The following is an 18,788-nucleotide window of genomic DNA, read 5'->3' as shown; positions in this document are numbered from 1 at the left end:
GGCGTGACAATGGGTCCGAGTTGATCTGCGACAAGACTCAGCGGCACCTGGCGCGGGTTTAACTGCCACAAGATGGTTCGGCGCGAAGGTAGAGGATTTGTCTCACTTCCCGCAGGGCCAGAGGAAACTCTCAAGGGATATGAAGATCCTAGCACCTCTTATCGGGGCGGAATGGTGGAATCTCTCCACTACAGCCATCCCAATCTTCGTCTCCGATTCGGCAGATACGCCGATGCACGTGACCTAGTGCGCGGGAAACAAAATAGTCTGGAAACGCGTATTTCGTTTACCGGGTATGGGACATGTGTGTATCGTCCGGAAATTTGAGCCCCGAGGGAAACGCTCCGACTATCATAGCAGTGCTGGGGAGAAGAGGGTATGATCTCTTCCATCGAATTATGCATAGGAGATTAGTGGTAGAGGTGAGTGATCTCGACTGCAATCCTCGATTATGATTCTAATCCAGATACATCACAGCTCTCTCGCCGTCACGGGCCCGAATGGTCTTGCCCAGCCCGATCCAGGAAATCTGCTTCTGCTCCAATACCAGCCTATGTTCCCCGACGGAGTTTTCGTTCATCCCTCGCGCTCCTTGAATCGTCGTCCGAGTCAGCAAATCCCAGCGAAGATGGGTCGGTATCCCGCCCATCATGGGGAGGTTCGAAAATTGGTGGTCGCTGGGGAGCTAAACAGGCGCTTAAACCGGCCACATTGAGTCCGGCAGAACAAGCGCTTCGCGATTCGTTGATAGCAAGGAAAGAGACCGCTGCGAAGGAGAGAGAGGTGGAGAAACAACGGCGGCAGGAGCTTGGGCTACACAAAAAGACGGACGATTTGATACGAATGATCCCTTCTTCTGGAACGAGGAAAAACTCCGCTTCCCCACGGGAGCGCCAGCCAGGGAAGAAAGTCGATGTAGCCTCGAGCAGACCAGCGAAAACTTTTCGAGCGAAGGATTGGGAATGCCCCCGATGCCAGTTCCATTGTTTCGGGAGAACCTTCACCTGCCCACGCTGTAATACCCCAAAGCCGAATTTGGACGCGCCAGCCCCCGAGTCGCCTCGTCAGATCAAGCAAGGCCAGAACGCCTTAAAGATTCGGAGGCTCGCCCAGTCGTTGCGGTCGGAATATACAAACGCGGGACGACGCCCTCTCGGAGATTTGATCCCAGAGGCCGGAGGTTCGAGAAACACCGCGCTTGATAACTACCTTGTGGAGATAGGACGCAAGGCCGAATCTCTACCTGCATCAACAGAATTAGAGACGCAGTCACTGGCAGAACAGCCACTGTCGAATGCTAGGGATGAGGTTACAGAAAGCGGCGGTGCCGACCGCCAAGCTTCTGAAGCAGAGCGCACATCATCGAAACCGGAGGCAGACCCATGGACATGGGACCAGTCAGCTCTGGAGAAACTTCAACAGACATACGAGGCAGAAGCTCAGAGTGGGCAAAAGCCCAAGCGGTGGGAAGGTCGCAAGGAACGAGGAGATGATGTTGACTACGAAGAATTTGACCCAGAAGACGACCGCCGCCGTCGCCGCCAGGAACGTAAGCGCCAGAAGAAAGAGAAGACCCGGCAGAAGGAGCTCGAGGCGGCGGCTCCCAGTCCCCTCTACCTTCCGGAATTCATCAGCGTCAGCAACCTCGCTGATGTCATTGGTGTGCGGCCGGCTCAATTCGTTCGGAGAATGGAGGAAATGGGATTTGAAGATGTCTCATACAGTCATATTCTTGATGCTGAAACAGCCGGCTTGATCGCGAGCGAGTACAACTTCGAGCCTATCTTCGATTCCAATGATCAGGACCTGGTTGCTGCTCCAGAGCCAGAAGACAAGTCTTCATTGCCGCCTAGGCCACCGGTAGTGACCATTATGGGTCACGTCGATCATGGCAAGACCACCATTTTGGATTGGCTCCGAAAGTCGTCTGTGGCCGCATCGGAGCACGGGGGTATCACACAACACATTGGTGCATTCTCCGTAGCTATGCCTTCGGGCAAGACTATCACCTTCTTGGACACTCCTGGCCACGCAGCCTTCCTGGATATGCGTCGTCGCGGTGCCAATGTAACTGACATTGTTGTGCTGGTGGTTGCTGCGGACGACAGTGTCAAACCGCAGACTATTGAGGCCATCAAGCACGCAACCGAATCCAAGGTTCCGATCATTGTCGCTATCAGCAAAATCGACAAAGAAGGTATCAACCCAGAAAAGGTCAAGCAAGACCTTTCTGTACATGGTGTTCATGTGGAGGACTACGGAGGCGATGTCCAGGCTATCGGGGTGAGCGGAAAAACCGGTCAGGGCATGTTGGAACTCGAGGAGGCTATCGTTACACTCTCGGAAGTTCTTGACCATCGGGCCGACAAAGACGGTGCGGTGGAGGGATGGGTGATTGAAGCTACAACGAAGAGCTATGGACGTGTTGCGACGGCTCTCATCCGACGTGGTACCCTGCGACCAGGAGATATCCTCGTTGCAGGTACAACGTGGGCTCGTGTTCGTGCGCTTCGCAATGAAGCCGGTGTCGCCGTCTCCGAAGCTACTCCCGGCATGCCGGTGGAAATTGATGGTTGGAGGGAACAGCCTACCGCCGGTACCGAGATTCTGCAGGCGGAGGACGAGCAGCATGCCAAGGACGTCGTGGAGTACCGCCAGGAGAAATCGGAGACTCAGAGACTGAGTGAGGACACATCGGCCATCAACGAAGCACGCCGAGAACAGCAAGAAAAGCGACGGCAAGAGGAGAACGAGGTAGCGGAAGCTCTTGGTGACCAGGATGCATCCGGACCCAAACCGGTGCATTTCATCATCAAGGCCGATGTTGGCGGTTCCGCCGAGGCGGTGCTCAATTCAGTGACAGCCATTGGCAACAACGAAGTCTACGCCAATGTGCTTCGCTCCGAGGTTGGGCCGATCAGTGAGTTCGACATTGAACATGCGGCCACAGCAAGCGGCAACATCATCTCTTTCAATATGCCGATCGACCCTGCCATGTCCCGGATGGCGGAATCGCGGGGAGTCAGAATCATGGATCACAACATTATCTACAAGCTCATCGATGATGTCAAGGCGGCGCTCAGTGAGCATCTGGCGCCATCGGTCACACAGCGTGTCACAGGTGAAGCAGAAGTCGGTCAGATCTTCGAGATCACCCTCAAGGGAAGAGAGAAGGTTGCTATCGCGGGGTGCAGAGTCCGTAATGGCATAATCCACCGGGCCAAAAAGGTTCGGGTGTTGAGGGGACAGGACACGATCTACGATGGTACGCTTATTCATTTTTGGGCGACACCTCACTTACGGCATAGATGACTGACTGAATGTATAGGCACGATTGCGTCGCTGAAGAACGTCAAGAAAGACGTGACCGAAATGCGCAAAGACACGGAGTGTGGTATCGGCTTCGACGGCTGGACTGACTTTGCTGTGGGTGATCACATCCAGTGCTATGAAGAAATCTATGAGAAGCGATACCTCTGAGCTTTTTTCAGTCTCCATCACTGAGACGACCTGCTCTTCTGTAACCTCGTCTGGCAGGTTACTGTATTCTTACCTGGTTGACTGCCTTCTCTTTTCTTGTGCAAATTGACACGATAGCTATACACAGGTTTGGGAAAAGTGGCATATACCTGGAGATTTACATCTCATGTACAATAGGATCTCATTATCTACATAGACGATTCATGGCAAAATTATGTCTCTAAATTTAATTTACGGAAGAACTGCATGGTTCCCGAATCCTACTGGACGTAGTCACCTCGCTTTCCACCTCACCCGTCCCACCCACTTCGCCCAATCTTGCACGTCCTCCCTCTCCATTATCCTCTCGACGGTATAGTACTCCCTCGCCAGCTCCTCATTACTCGCCATCCGATGCACGAAACTATGACAGGCACGACACAGCCACGCAACACTATTCAGCATCCACTCCTCATGCCACCCCTTCTTGAGCACCTTTGCATGCACCCCGCGCGGAATCAGATGGTGGTACGAGAGGGGGATCCAGTCGCGCTCGCAGATCTCGCAGGCGTCAGTGCGCGTCGTCGCCCATACCGGCGGCGCGGCTGTCACACTGGCTACGTATTCGCTAAGCACAGGCGAAAAGAAGTCAGGGACGTCGGAGGGATCGGGGACGAGGCCATAGACGGAGAGGGACTCGGACACGGCGACGGGGATGGTGGCGGTTGTAGACTCGAGGAGGGAGCGGGGGAGCGGGGAGGCGGCGTATTTGTCTGCGAGGACGGGGTCGTGCTGGATGGAGGAATAGGAGAGGGTTTGGAGGTCTGCTGGTAGGGAGGGGAAGGTTTCTGATGCGAGGAACTGTAGCAGTAGCTTTGGTTCAGTATACCTCTACTCCCTCGTGACTCTGTAGGGCGGGGTTCTGTACATCGATGAACTCGGCCAACTCTTCTGGATTCACCCGAGATGGTAGAGATGAAGAGTCGGAAGCCGTGGTATCGGCGCCAGCTCCATCAGTCGCGGGTTTCCTCGTGCTGCGTTTGGTTTTCAGTGCTTTTCGCTTCGCTACTCGGTTTGGTCTGCCATTATCGGATCTTTGCACGATTGCGCTGGAGAGACATTCCCGAAAGACCTCGTAGTTGCTCCCCTCGCTGGTTCCACGCGAGGCCATCGAGCCGCATAGACTGATGCTGAGTGGACTGGCCTAGTGTGATCGTAGTCTGGGCAATGTGCGATGGTTGTTCGGGTTGGAGGTGGAAACACGAACCATCGCCGCCATCCCTATCAAGAATTGATTGACATCATCGCTTTGTGTTGTTGTTATTGCCTACGATGCCTGGGGGCGATGAAGGTGCATCTCTGCTACTGACCTTTGCTAACCAGTCGATTGTATACTGTGAACTGACTTATTTGATCCCCTGGGACAATAAATGTAAAGTAGGCAAAGTGTGATCGGTCTCTATATCCATGGCAACGTCATCTCCCCCGACACTTTCTGCAAGGAGCTGGGGCTTATATTATGACGAAACCATGGCACACAGAATTGCGAAAACCCGGAGAACAATTCAATTAATATACCTGCCTGAGCAGCATGCGTAACTTGTCTCAGTATAGCATAGCTGGCGTTTTATGTTTAGCCACCCATTGTCCCTGCCTGACCAGGAGTGCTTAGCCTACGTGAAAGTGACATTAAACGATATTTGTAATCCTGCGCAGGTAGACGCATATATGGGCAGTACCGATCTCACGAACTCGATGAATCTTCAATGTCAGCATGACCCCCTTTCCGGACATGAAGGAAAGGTTCCGACATTCTGCTGCGTTCCTGAATATGTCGGTGGTCGCCTTAAGAAACGGCACCAATTCCAAAGTCTCCAACGCGATTTTGTGCTCAAAACACCTTGCAATACGCGTAGGAAGTATCAATATCGTATCTTATCGATGATATTGGGGCGATTCAAGCCCTCGCCGGCGGCCTACTATCATTTGACGGAAAGGACTGAAAACCCAATGCATGGAAAGACGCATGGCTGGTTGGTGGAAATGCTTCTGATATCAAGGAACCCTGAGCCTAGGCATAAATGCCATCTATGTAGACCTGAAGAACTGCGGTAGGAGAGAAAGAGTAGTGCCGGGATTACAGCCAACGGCCGTAGTGTGCAACCTTGGCCAAGCCGTAGATTTTGTCAGCAGCCATCATACGATCTATAGCGGGAAATCATGAGCTTGCTCTACTTGTGCCGCAATGTGCAGACGAATTATCCTTTGAGCCCATTTCGCACGGGTCGAAATGCCAGTCCAGCAATACAGAAAAGTGATGTGCGCTGTCAATATTTCCAAACGCTCCACAAGAGTAAGAAGAATTTGGGGTAAGTCAGCGATCGTTCATCTGACCTCCTATTTCCCCTCCAGGATCCATTGAGAAATATGGATATCAGAGTGAATAAGGAGGAGTGATCAGTTTGGTATAGAAGAGAAAAGAGAAAGAAGAAAAAAGATTGAGCCGCGGGAAGAAATTTCGGGTTTTATAGCGTTGATACTACTGCTTATCGATAAGGACGGCTCTCTTGGCATGTTTTTGGACGTGGCGGCCTGAAGAGCATCACATCACTCTTTCGTCGATGAACACAACGAGATTGACTACTAGGGTGTCGATGTAGCTTTGTTTTGCTTAGGACCAAAATGGACAGGCCCGGAATGAACAGGCTGTGGGATCCCAGCAAAGCTGCCTGGCTATATCCTTTGCGTGTACGTTTGTCCTATAACCTTGTTGCCTGTATAGTCACTGACCGCTTCATGAACGTCCCGTAGGGAATCTATTACTTTGCGTCGCATCGATTTCTCTGGCCGCTGTTTCGGGCGCGCTTGATATCTATTGTCCTGCTTTCTACATTTATCCTCTTTGTCCTCTTTCTTTTCACATATCTGCCACAAGTTGCCTTTCTGGCCATCTTCCAAGGCGCTGGTGCTTGGGTCAATGGTGCATTTCTCGTTCTTGGAGAAGGTGCGGCCATCGTAGCGCTACTGTTTGAGGCGTTCTTTGTCGACGAGACCTTGGTGGACATCTTTGATGCTGTCCTTGTCAACGAGGGCCGTGGCGAGCTCGTCACCGCTTGTAGGGTCCTATACCCCCAAGGCGACGACGTTCTCAAGCGGCTGGGTAAACCAACCCACAGCGCGGTGTATTCGCCATTTTCTCTGCGGCAGATTATCGAGTTTATAGTCTTCCTACCCTTGAACTTTATCCCTGTCGCAGGCACTCCGATGTTCTTGTTGTTGACCGGCTATCGCGCGGGGCCACTCCATCACTGGCGGTATTTTCAGATGCTGGATCTGTCGAAGAAACAAAGGAAGGAAAGGATCCGTCGACGGCAGCTTCAATACACTACGTATGTACCTCGTCTTGCGCACTGATCTATTCAGCCGATCATTTTCTGATCTGTGGACGCAGATTCGGAACGGTTGCTTTGCTTCTACAGCTTATTCCTGGCTTATCAATGTTCTTCCTCATGTCAACTGCGGCCGGGTCTGCCCTCTGGGTAAAGGACATTGAGAACAAACGTGATGCTTTACGAGAACAACGTGACAGCATAACTAATGAGTATCCGGATGATGACAATATAATCTAACCCTTCACCTGTTTGACCTTTTACATAGTGGTCTGGCCGAGTTTAGAACGCGATCTGTCCTTAGTGATTTGCATTAATAAGGAGTTCCTTCTTACTTGGACATCCACGGACGGTCCTGTGATTGTGATAGTTCTGCGTCCTGGGGCAGTCTGGTCGCACCATAGTTGTCTCGATATGAATCAAGGTTTCAAATCCTCGTCCCCAGCCTTCCGGCCGACTCTTCGCGAGCTTCGGATTATGTCGTCTTGGCTTCTTTGTAGTCTAGTTGACAGTTTGTTTGGACTCGACTCCTTGAAAGGAGACTTGGGTCACGTGACGGACACTGAAGGTTAAACAGTAACATTCACAAAGTCCTGGCCAACGGCTCGACATTTGCTAGATATTCTGAACGCCTTTTGCCCCTTTACAAGTACTCGCAAGGATTGCTCGCCGAGTCTTGATCCAATATCCAGAACAACCAGAACCTAATTTGCTTGCACTACTGAAGTGCCTCATTATTGTACAATACATTCATCGCCTCCACTTTCGGGTAGCCGTTTCATCATTTTCCCGAGCTGCTAACTACACTGTTGGAGCCAACTTCGAATTTAAGAAGACAAAACCATGTCATCGCTTCTACGCATGGCAGGTTCCTGTCTTCATCTTTGATTATTCTTATCCTCACTGTGCCATCTTTCACCTTCTGTCCGACAGTGACTCGCGTGGTGGGGTAGCTTTGTAATCGTCTTTTAGGCTCATCGGGAACTGGATACAGGGGGGAACTCGAGACCATACCTTGAACGTCGTCATTTGTCGTTCGACAATTATCGGTTCCCGGAATCTCTGACCTTTAGAAGCATCCCTCGTCTTGCGGAGAAAGAACTACAGGGATTTGCTGCTTCATATCGGGTTACCGACGTTCATCCGGATTGTTGTGCCTGAATCCCCGATGATTCCGGCCTGAGGCATGGAAATGGTAACGAAGTCACTCGGATGAGCCAATGGACAACAAAACCAGACTCCGAAAAGCATGTGATGCTTGTAGTATACGCAAGGTCAAGGAAAGTACCCATTTTACCCCGATCAGATCTATAATCAGATCTATATAGGTCTGATCTGATCTCAATTAGAACCGCCAGGCTAATTCATCGGCTAAAGTGTGATACAAGTGGACCACCCTGTCGGTCATGTGCAAGCCTGGACATCCCTTGTACCTATGACAGACCAAGCAGACGTCGTGGCCCCCCAAATCGCCATGCAGAGGCGCTGAAGAGACTGAGACTAGGAACTTCACCTAGTGCTCCTACTGCAAACTCTCCCAGTCCGTCAGATTTCTCTCCCCCAACGCTTCCACCAATATCCACGGTTAACCAGAATCTCACATCCGCTTCAAATCCATCTTCGGTAGAGTCCATCTGCCCTTTTCCCACAGCGCGGCTGTTGGTGGATGATTTCTTCACGTATATTCACCCACTGGTCCCCATCCCTCATGAGCCCTCGTTCCGCGTCGCCTTTGAGCGACGGGAGGACACCACCAATCCGACATTCCTGGCTCTTCTGGCCGCAATGATCGGGACCCTGGTGGCATCCTTCCCGAGGAGACCAAAGCTTCATCTTAAGACCGAGGCAGAGAAAGCTGCCTTTCCCCACTCTCTTGCCTTGGTCAAGCGCTGCCATGATGTTGCTGTGCAAGCTCGAGGTGTTGGGTACCTGGATCGGAGCGCCACAGTCCATGATGCTGCCATTAGCTACTTTCTGGGTCTCTGCTCGGCTTATGTCTACAACATGCGGCGATGTCGGATGTACCTTGCCGAGTGCCGTACGATGTTGCATGTGTACGATCTTTGCCGCCAGTCGACGATGCAGTCATCCTATGGGCCAACAAGCCCGATATCTTCGTCGTCGGCCACATCACAGGATCGACTCAGTGAACCCACTGAGCGCCCAGTGGACATGATCGAGCAGGAGCTCGCGCGGCGACTGTTCTATGTAACGCTAGTCGGTTACCGATCAATACAGCAGCTAGGCTCCGCTGACACCCCAATCTATCTTGCTCCAGAGACGCCGACGGAGCGCTACCCACCATTACCCCTTGAAGTGGATGACGAGTTTATTTTCAGTACACATGTCGAACCTCAGCCGACCAACCGGGTTTCGCAACTGGTGGGTTTCAACGCCAACGTCCGGGTCTATAACTCGTACAACGCCCTATCCGCTTGGGAGGTTGCGTTTGGCAGTGGGCGAATTGTTGATTGGCAGCGGCAACGGTCTCTATTATTCGAATGTTTGCAGAATTCCAAAACGGCTTTGGCCAACGTGCCACCAGAGCTCTCACTCCACCCTCACCGGGACGATTCTGCAGATGCGGCGGAGGACCCCTGGATGCGCGAACGTCGCCATATCCAATACGAGATTCAGAAGGCCAATATCTATGTGAGCCAACTGGCCACCAGATCCTACTTGGCGGAGAAGTACTGGAGTCTCTACGCCACCTGGAAGATGTATTTTCGGCGCTCCGAGGAGGGAGGACCGGGAACTCCGGTGAAAGTGGAAGGCAATACGCACAAGGGGATTGACGATGCTGCTCAGAGCGACTACATTGGAATGGCCATGGCAGAAGAACGCCGTCTCGTCGTTCGAGATTTGTTTGTCTTGCTACAGTCGGTCAACGAGCTTAATATGGAGCCCAACGGTGCCAGCTTTGTATGTGTCTGCCCCTTTTCCCTTCGTTGAAAGCTACTTAACCGTCCGTCAGACCGGTAAAGTCCGCCAAGTGGCGTCAACCCTGCTCAACCTTCCCACCTCGCGGACCGAAACGACCACCTTTACACCCGCCACCCCGGGTCCCAATCCTATCACCCTCGCCGAGGCAGAATCTTACCTACACGCCTTCATCGACACCCTCATCCGACTAGAGGGACTCGCGGCGCCCACCCTGGGCACAGCCGGATCAAGCCCTCACGCCAACGGACGTAGAATGAGTTATCTGAGCGACCACAAGCAGGAGGAGGAGGAGCTGCGCCAGTGGGCGAGTCTGAAGGACTACCAGGCGAAATTTAGCCTGTTTACTGAGCTTTGATAACGAATCCTCTACCAGTGTATGTAAACTATGGCGGGTTGGTGTTCGGGGTGGATATACTGTGCTTAATGGGGAGGAAACGGTCTGTCGAATTGATCAAATATGGTAAACTACGTCTCATAATTATAATTAGCCTTATGGTACAGTAACAGTGTACAGTGCATCCACCTTTAAACTCCGGCTCCTAACTCCATCTAACATTCCCAAGACAAAGACTCAGTCTGAATCAACTACCCCGCAAAATGACAGTCTCCTTCTCCGTCAGAGTCTCCGTAACAGTCTGCGTTACAGTCTCCCTTTCCGTTTTAGTCACCGTTTCGGTCTCAGTCTCAGTCTTGGTAGAGGTCACAGTCATCACCCCCGGCGTAACAGGCACAATGGACAGATACGCATCACCCGGATCTCTATAGGGTGCAAAAGGCAGAGATGTCACTGTAGCAGTCGTAAGTGCTGTCCTTGAGCCCACCCCCGACTCAGACTCCTCGGTATTAGCAGCTGGAGCTAGCGTCTCAGCCGTAGGAATGCTGGAAGCAAATACAACCACGCTCTTGGTTATGGTTGCTGTCGCGTGGATTGTGGTTATCTCCGCTCCTTCCGTAGGGCCGGATGCAGGGCTGCTTGTTAGATCTCCGTTGGCGTTGGCGTTGGCGTTGGCGTACGGATCTGGGTGCCTTGTGGTCGTCGTTGTCGTCGCCGGGGCGGTCGGTTCTGCGCCTGGTGTAATCAGGACGATAACCGGTGTGAGGACGGGGGTGATGTGACTGTGGGTGCTGGTTGTATGGCTAGCGCTCTGGAGCTGACTGCTTGTGAATTCTCCGATGAAGGGGGCTGGTGTTGCTGAGCTGAGGGATGGGCGAGTACTTGAGCTCTCGGCTGTACTTGCGCTTTGTGTCGTGGTGGGTGTGGACTCTGCGCTGGAAGTGGTGCGAAGCTGGCCTGCTGCCTCGGTTGGCGTAGCGTCTGGATGAGAGGATGTAGATGCTGTTGAAGAGGAAGAAGACATGGTTGTATCTGTCTCAGGTTGCGGTTCTACGACACTGGCAGTCTGGCTGGACGTCGCGGTTTCGGTCACCGTTGGCGTTAAAGAAGGAGTCTCTGACAGAGCCGTTGCAAAGAGAGTAGCTGGAGGAGACGAGCTGGCCGTCCAGACACCAGACAATGGTCCAACGACACCAACGGTCAGACTGGGTGTCGTGGTGGGTGTGCTTGCTGGGACCGAGCTTGGTGAAACGATAACGATTGAAATGGGTGTAAATGCGAAAAGCCTAGATGAAGGTTCTGCCGTCGGTCTGTGCTTGATAAGATGGATCGAGGTTGAGGTTGTAGAATTGTACACACTCGGAGTTGACGCTGGGTGGGACGCCGAATGTGAGTAGGGGGTGGTCGGAATGACAATCACAGATGACTCCGATGAGGGTAAAGTAGCTTCTGCGGACGAAGCAATCGCGGACGAATGCTTTTCCCCTGCAGGTGTTGGCGATGCTGATATCTCAGTAGTGCTAGACGTCCCACTATCGGCTGTCGCACGAGAACTGTCCGCTGCAGATGAGGGCAAAGGAATTTCTGTAGATACCAACGGAGTGATTGTCCCCAAGTACCCTTCTGCTGGAAGTATCGACGATGCAGGTATCTCAGTAGAGCTGGACGACCCACTATCCACTGTGGCACGAGAACTGATCCCTGTAGACGAAGCCAAAGTAGCCTCTGGAGACAACAACGGTGCAACTGTCCCCAAATACCCTTCTGCCGAAAGCACTGACGATCCAGGAACCTCAGTAGAGGCATACGAAGCCTGTGGCACCGTCGTCTGAGTACCATCCGCCGTCACGGAAGGAGTAATAGGAATGACATCCAAACCACCATTCGCTTCATCTAAGGCCGCTAGTACATGTTTATCGAGTGGCAGCAGGCTAGAATATGCTATATGTCCAGGACTCTGGCTGCTTTGTTCCAGATCTCGAAGCTTGTGGGCAAACTGGGCGATCGGGCCAGCCGAGCACGTTATTGCGAAAAGAGCGAACGCGTTGTTGAAGTGCATTAACTGCATTTTGAAGATTCAACTATGAGAATTTGAAAGATCGACGACAGCGCTGTGGACTAGAGAAAGTATGCTTGGTGAATTATGAGAAGACGGAATGAGTGGATGGGCATTTCGTTCGAGACGTCGACTCGTACTAATTGAGCATTATGGCGGGCAGAGGAGATAAAAAGGAAAGAGAATAAAGAAAGCGACAGACAATCAGAAGAACGATAGACTAGTTGAGGAACAATCTCTTCTGGCAGACAACGGACAACGGAGGTTATAAGAGAATTGAGGCTTTTATGAAAGGAGCCCTTAGGTTAGGCCGCGGAAGATAGCGTTTGGCATGACTGGGGACAGATGATTCGGGCCTGCCTGAAGAATGCACGGCTAGATGCATTATTGTGGAACTTGCTGATTGTCTCAAAGCTCGATGTCAAAGAGAGATGGTTGGTAGTGGCGACGAGGTTGGATGGCGCGCGACAAAGAAGCGCTTGGAGGTCTTGCACCAACCGCCGACCCTAAGAGGCTTGCAGTGGATCATTTGTGTATCTCTTTAAATAGAACAGATTATTCAAAGGTCTTTGATCTGTCCATTTAAATAAAGAGGAGCAGTTTCTTTCGGATTCTATGCGTTGCCACCTCTACAGGTAGCCATCGTTTGCCTTGGAGTCTAGATTTGTAGAAGATGATCAGCTTTTGATCCTTTATTGCAGAGACGATCGAGAGTCTGGCCTACTAATAACCTCGTCCATTCATTGACTATCATAGACTCATATTCATAACTCATACCTGACGATAAAGCTAATGATTGATCCGTCACATTCATTATAAAACATGATCAGCCCAAATTCACCGTGAATGGCTTGCCAATGCCCTCGAAAGATTTGATCTGGCCTTGGATATTCTTGGCATCGCCATAATAATGGAAGCGATACGTTCCAGCCTGGAGCGACTTTGGGTTGCCGGTATTGTAGTAGTCATCCTCGATCTGCCATTCGAGGGTCACCTCACTGTATCCCAGGATGGTATTGGTCCGTTTCCAATGGTAGAGCAGGTTCCAATCATTGTCGGTACGCACGACTTCCCACCTGCCTGAGGCCGGATTCTGCCACTCGACGGCCGCGAATGTAGATTCCTGACGCAGGTTGTTTCGCGGATTGGCTCCCACGAATGTGGTGTTGACGGTCTCACCAGGCTTGTACGTAGACTTGGCTACCGAGGCAACCACGTCACCAAATGATTTTCCAATGGGAGCACTGTCGTACACGACACCCGGGATGAAGCTCAGTGATTTGTCGGTGTTGATGGGCGGCTGCACTCCCGTGGGCATCTCCGGTAGCGTGGCGGGATTAGGCGAATCGCCTAGATAAGGGAGGTAGGTAAGGGTGAGATTGATGTACGCCGCGAGAGTGTGAGGGCCGTAAAGGGTGGAAGCACCCTCGTACCGTTGCCTACTGTACTCTTCCTCTGTCGTAACGTAATGAGCGTAGCTGTTTGAAGGAGCCCCCAGCACGACCAAGGGACTGTCAATAGAGAGAACGTCTTTGGCTGACTTTGCAATGGCCTCTTTCCAACGCCGTCCAGCCATGGTTGTCGCCTCACTCGTAGAGATGATGAGGAACAGCTGACCTACTCGGAGGACCTGGATGTCCACAATGTTCGGCTCCCACGCATACGGCTGCGTGTTGGCTCCCACATCCAGGAGAATATCCTTGGGCGCCTGGCAAGCCTTTTGTTTTGCTGAAGGCTGATGAACAAACGCTCGAGCGACGTACCACAGCGGATTGGACTCTGCAGGTCCCGAGCTATTCTGTGTGAAATCAAACAGGCCAGGCCCGTCAGTGGTACCGGCTGCGAAAGAGAAGCCCAGTGCCGCCGAGCATGTCGTCAGCATACTAGAATTGAACGGCGACTGGAATGTGTAGCCAGCAAGATCGCGGTAAGCGTGAAAGGAGCGAACATTAGAGTTCCCAGTGATCCGAGTATTACTCGTATCCATCTGGCTATATAACTGCTTGGCCGCGGCGTACTGAAGTCGTCCGATCTCGAAACAGCTCTTCGCACCGTTGTCCTTTTCCCGGAAGAAGGGCCCGCGACCATGACAGTCCTCGGTCTTGCCACCACAGGTGCTGTCGCTGTAGCGGCACATCTGCCCCGATCCATCCTCACACCATGCGCCCAGCACATTTGGGCTTGTATCACCAACATTGGATTGAGAGAATCCGGCTACAAAGTCGTCGGCGAAATTCGCATCGTCCTGGACGCTCCGCTCAAAGAGCCAAGCAGCGACACCTTTGTTGTCACCGGTAGTGAGAGTGTTGTTGTTATAGAGAGAAGTGCCGTGTACCGGGAAGAAGGTCAGGATGGCAGTGGTTCTGTTGTCCGACTCCCTGTCGAATCGTAGGAGGGTCATTGTTTTGTCTACGTTGGCCGAGTAGCGTGCTTTCTCTTCCTCCGGATTGGCGTCGTATGAATAAGGACTTCGGTTGATGTTTGCATTCTCGACATCGATGGAGCCGAAGCTCAAGCGACCGAGGGCCAAGCTTTCGTGAGCGCGTTTGATGGAGAGGACCACGCCGTCAACGATAGCCTGATAGCTCTGCTTATCGAACCCCTTGCTAGGGATTTGTGGAAGTAGATAGTTGTTCCAAGCCCCAGGTCCTGAATGCGAGTGCGTCCCAGTCAACGCAACATTGCGCTCGCCATAGCGCGCATAATCACCTCCCAAACTCGCGAGCGCCTGGAGGACTCCATGTCGGACGGCTGTGTCGCCCGTCACCGCGTCGATGACGATGTAAATAAAGGTATCGTCTGGTTGATTTGGATTTGCGAAAATGAAGGAGCGGGAATAGATTCTCTGTCGCAGACCTGTGCCAATCTGATCCAGCATAGCATATCCGCTGAGGGCTACCTCCACCACCGGGCTACCACCGTAGAGTTAGCGGCATGTCCATCCGTTACCAAGAAGTATAGCATAAAGCAAAACATGACTTATCAGTACCCAGTGATGTCTGCCTTTCCAGCTCCCAACAGAAAAATGCTATCATCGGAGACCTTATCTGCCGCCCTGTGTTCCCATTGTGATGCCTTGCCAACAAAGCTGAAGGTGGGCGGTGGATTATAGGTCTGCACAATAGACAGCAGCTGCAACAGTACAAGAGCTGTCACAAGAGTCCCGGCCAAGGCCACTCCGAGTCTGGAGTTTGCCATTTCTGACGGACGAAACTGTGTGGATAGTCCAAGCTCAGATTATGCGGGTTGTGACCTGTTATGTTGATGACATCAGAAAGTATGTTTCCGCTTGTTGCTTTTTCCCCGCGGGAGTTGCAGTCTTCTTATCGATCAGATCGCATTGTTATTCTCCGAATGGCCTGGCTGACAGGGTTCAAGCAAAGGCCACATAGGAACAGGAATGACCCCGTACAGGTACGTACAGCAAGGGAGCGCATGACCAGCAGATCGACAGGAATGCAGCAGGAGGGTAGCATCGCTTGTGGCCGTCGTCACGCTGCCATCCTCTGCCGCTATACTTTATTGGGTACGTGATCGTTCATTCCCCGCTTCCTCAAAATGCCGTGAGATATGCAGAAGGCGGCATTTATTGGTGGTGATGCGATGGTATCGTGATGAGGGTTTATCACTGTGTCGTCTATGGTTGATGGAAAACCATATGGGGCCCGTCGTCAGACGGAGACGCTTCCAATTCAGGCTATCAGTACTTTCGTGTGCATCCTTAGTTTCTAGGCTTCTAGGCTTGTTCTTTCAGTTCTCTACACTGCAAACTTCTTTAGGACAGTTGCCAAACTCCGAGTCAGATCGCATGTGATGCTTTATCAGGGTCGTTACCAATGAAGCAGATGAGTAGTATGCGCTCTCAGTCGCTTCTGTATCTCACTGCCAAACTCCTGTCAACCTCTGCTATGCTACAGCAAGAGATCTCCTAGCAGAATGCCCTGCTTTCTCAGACATCCAAGGGTCCAAGCAGCCTTACCCTGTAAGGTTGTCCAACATGTAACAGATGAGCACCCATTATCCTCTCCAGTCAACCAACCGGGGTCGGTAGTGCATCGGCAGAGCGCCTGCAGAAGTTGTCGTTCTCCTGTTAATAATTTCAACGAAACGAGCACGAGGCAGGTCAGACAACAGTCCCTCTTCAAGTCCACCTATCTAATACTGTGAACAGGGAAGAGGGAGACTGGGCGGGTTGGAGAGGCAGTCAATGCGACTGCCTCCCCAAGCTGTTTTTCTCCTCGGAGTTCATTTTCTTGATTTTTTCTTCTTGTGCATTGATTGCATCTAGCTCTGTTTTTCTTTAAATTCGTTGACATTGGTGCCGTCAGGGCCCTTAAACCAGTTCATAATGGTCCCTTGCACTTATTAACCCATCCGCGGCATGTTGTCTGAATGTTGTTAGCACTCGAAGAACTATAGTATTGGCCAGCAAGCTTCCATAGTCTAGCTAGTACGAAACTGACCGTGCAACAATGTAGTGGATATAGCGGGGTATGGTCGCGGACCGCGGCGAGATAACCAGCTCGATGACTTTAATATCGGTTCGTTGCGCTTAGACAACACCAACACAGACAAGCGAGGCGCATTGGCAGCTTCTATATCACCTCGTGTCCAAGCTGATAAATCGGCCTACCATCTAAGAATGAGCTGTGTTTGGTCATTGGTGTTTTTCGATAACCAAGAATGACAAGCCTCGTCTCCGCATCCTATCTCAGATATTGAAGGTAATGCATGAAATGACCTGCTGACTTGGTTTAATATAACTTCCAGAAATATATAATCGAGGTGATGTCATTCAATTAACCTGCAGGGATACTACTATGTCCCGCAGAACGAAGATGACTGTTTCAGCCACTGTGCATAGTTGACCTTGATTTCAACCTCGCATGATGAGAGTCGATCGAGAATATGCCTCGATCTTGGACGGACTTCCGGCTGTAGTGGTAAATACTGATTTGCAAGACAAGTAACATTGCCTCCGATATTCTCGCCCCGTCAGAGGGCCAACTGAGGTCTAATCTTTACATACAAAGAGGGAAACGGGCCGTGGAAAAGGAATCCGCTGACTAAGCGTGGCCGTCTCACCGCCCAAGCCCATAGCGAAAATGATATTTGATGCCTCCCGAGTGTTGTCGCAAGTGCTTGCGAGCACTCCTCACAGAATAAATTCACCTGGCATTCTCCAACGCCATACTGAGACCTCAATCACTGTCGATTTCATTTGCCAACAATATGCCCATCATTAACGAATCTCACGACTCTCTCCCTTGTAAGTCTCCATTAGCCTGCCCCACGAACTTTCCCGCCATAGCTCCTGACCTTCTGACCAGACATCGACGCTGAGCCGTCTGCTCAAGCACGCGCCGCTGCACAGCAACTCATCGCAGCGGAGTTATCCCCCAACCATGCCTCAACTCTTCACCCCGCCATTCCCGAGCTCCCCGAACCGCGATTCTCCCCCCTTATACAGCAGGAGATCGACCGCAAGGCCGCCGGGTTGCCCTTGACCGGGGGAATCGACCTTTCCCGCTACGAAGCACCGGAGCCGCCTGCACGCTCGACAGACGGAGAAGTTCCTGATCTGGATGCGTGGCGCCGCATTCTGCAGAGAGCGTACATGGCCAGCTCCCATCTCTCCATGCGACACGAGAACCTGGCGTTGCTGGAGGAGTACGGCAAGAATGCGTGGCTCATTGGCAACTCCCAGCTGGAGGATATTCTCCGGGGTTTGGAGAAGGAGTTGGCCGAGACCAAGGAGGCGGCGGAGGCGGTGAACAAGCAGAGGAAGCTTGCCCAGGAGGCCAGCCAGGGTGAGATGGTGAGTCTGGAGGAGACTTGGAAGCGGGGCGTCAGTGCCATCCTCGACGTGGAACTGGCCTCGGAGGGTCTGCGACTGCAGATTCTGGAGCAGAGGCGCCGGCTTGCCCAGCAGCAGGCGCGGTAGTGATCGATTCGCACATACGATTATGCGACAAGTGGATTCCTACTTGGGACACTCCTTATGACTGGATTGGAGGCTGTGCAATAGGAAGTCTGCCGAGACATGGCGTCATCTAACGTGTCTCCCTACTATGACCTTCAGCGGCCTCTTCGCATCGGCTCACAAGGCGAACACGCCAAGCCTGCACAGTGGCCTTCAGAAATCTCGACAGGCACCATCCAGTGCCGGCATCGAGCGGTGCAAATTTCCAACCACTTCATTGCAACTAAGGATGACACCTTGATCGGCACTGCTTAAAGCATTTACGACAGGAGCGGCGCAACTCCTTGAACGCTACCGATGTTGCAACTCTTGTGACAATCCAGCGAGTGTGGGAGCCGTCTACATAAAGGCTCAGTGGAAAGACAGCCTGAAGGACCGGTCATCCAGCGGCGGACCCAAGAAATTCTCATACACTTTACCTTCCCTGGAATAGAGTCAAGGCTAGACAGAAGGTTAGACAGGATCTTTCATGAAAATGACAATTTACGTAAAGGTCTGTCGAGATAAGGTCATGATGTGCTATTCCGAGAATTGCAATCACTTTGGAGTAGCCAGCACGTAAGCAATGCAAAGCAGATTGTACCACACCAAGTATTTTGCCGCGCGAATCCATTGACAGACCAG

At 52.0% G+C, this 18,788-nt stretch overlaps 7 protein-coding genes across 7 annotated transcripts; 4 read left to right on the top strand and 3 right to left on the bottom strand.

Annotated features, from left to right (window-relative positions):
• Positions 1–72: 72 nt before the first annotated feature.
• Positions 73–3,480, top strand: AFUA_1G06520 (translation initiation factor 2; the record flags this gene model as incomplete). Its single annotated transcript, XM_745308.1, has 3 exons — positions 73–88; positions 467–3,265; positions 3,329–3,480. 3 exons carry the CDS (start codon positions 73–75, stop codon positions 3,478–3,480), a joined length of 2,967 nt encoding a protein of 988 aa, XP_750401.1.
• A 273-nt stretch (positions 3,481–3,753) lies between these two features.
• AFUA_1G06510 (HNH endonuclease) lies at positions 3,754–4,630 on the bottom strand (the record flags this gene model as incomplete). Its single annotated transcript, XM_745307.1, has 2 exons — positions 3,754–4,320; positions 4,355–4,630. The coding sequence occupies 2 exons, from the start codon at positions 4,628–4,630 to the stop codon at positions 3,754–3,756; spliced, it is 843 nt and encodes a 280-aa protein (XP_750400.1).
• Positions 4,631–6,141: 1,511 nt separating this feature from the next.
• Positions 6,142–7,088, top strand: AFUA_1G06500 (EI24 domain-containing protein; the record flags this gene model as incomplete). The annotated part of the gene is made up of 3 exons (XM_745306.1): positions 6,142–6,207; positions 6,271–6,848; positions 6,911–7,088. 3 exons carry the CDS (start codon positions 6,142–6,144, stop codon positions 7,086–7,088), a joined length of 822 nt encoding a protein of 273 aa, XP_750399.1.
• Positions 7,089–7,430: 342 nt separating this feature from the next.
• Positions 7,431–10,146, top strand: AFUA_1G06490 (uncharacterized protein; the record flags this gene model as incomplete). Its single annotated transcript, XM_745305.2, has 2 exons — positions 7,431–9,770; positions 9,823–10,146. Exons 1-2 carry the CDS (start codon positions 8,634–8,636, stop codon positions 10,144–10,146), a joined length of 1,461 nt encoding a protein of 486 aa, XP_750398.1. The 5' UTR covers positions 7,431–8,633.
• A 226-nt stretch (positions 10,147–10,372) lies between these two features.
• AFUA_1G06480 (uncharacterized protein) lies at positions 10,373–12,193 on the bottom strand (the record flags this gene model as incomplete). Its single annotated transcript, XM_745304.1, has 1 exon — positions 10,373–12,193. The coding sequence occupies one exon, from the start codon at positions 12,191–12,193 to the stop codon at positions 10,373–10,375; it is 1,821 nt and encodes a 606-aa protein (XP_750397.1).
• Positions 12,194–13,007: 814 nt separating this feature from the next.
• On the bottom strand, positions 13,008–15,379 carry AFUA_1G06470 (neutral/alkaline ceramidase; the record flags this gene model as incomplete). Its single annotated transcript, XM_745303.1, has 2 exons — positions 13,008–15,093; positions 15,171–15,379. 2 exons carry the CDS (start codon positions 15,377–15,379, stop codon positions 13,008–13,010), a joined length of 2,295 nt encoding a protein of 764 aa, XP_750396.1.
• Positions 15,380–16,639: 1,260 nt separating this feature from the next.
• Positions 16,640–18,755, top strand: AFUA_1G06460 (pre-mRNA-splicing factor SPF27 family protein). Its single transcript, XM_745302.2, has 2 exons — positions 16,640–17,450; positions 17,512–18,755. Exons 1-2 carry the CDS (start codon positions 17,414–17,416, stop codon positions 18,123–18,125), a joined length of 651 nt encoding a protein of 216 aa, XP_750395.1. The 5' UTR covers positions 16,640–17,413; the 3' UTR covers positions 18,126–18,755.
• The last annotated feature ends 33 nt before the right edge of the window (positions 18,756–18,788 follow it).

This window comes from Aspergillus fumigatus, chromosome 1 (genome assembly GCF_000002655.1).
Source record: "Aspergillus fumigatus Af293 chromosome 1, whole genome shotgun sequence".
NCBI classification, from domain to species: domain Eukaryota; kingdom Fungi; phylum Ascomycota; class Eurotiomycetes; order Eurotiales; family Aspergillaceae; genus Aspergillus; species Aspergillus fumigatus.
This window is presented reverse-complemented; position numbering and strand designations above follow the sequence as displayed.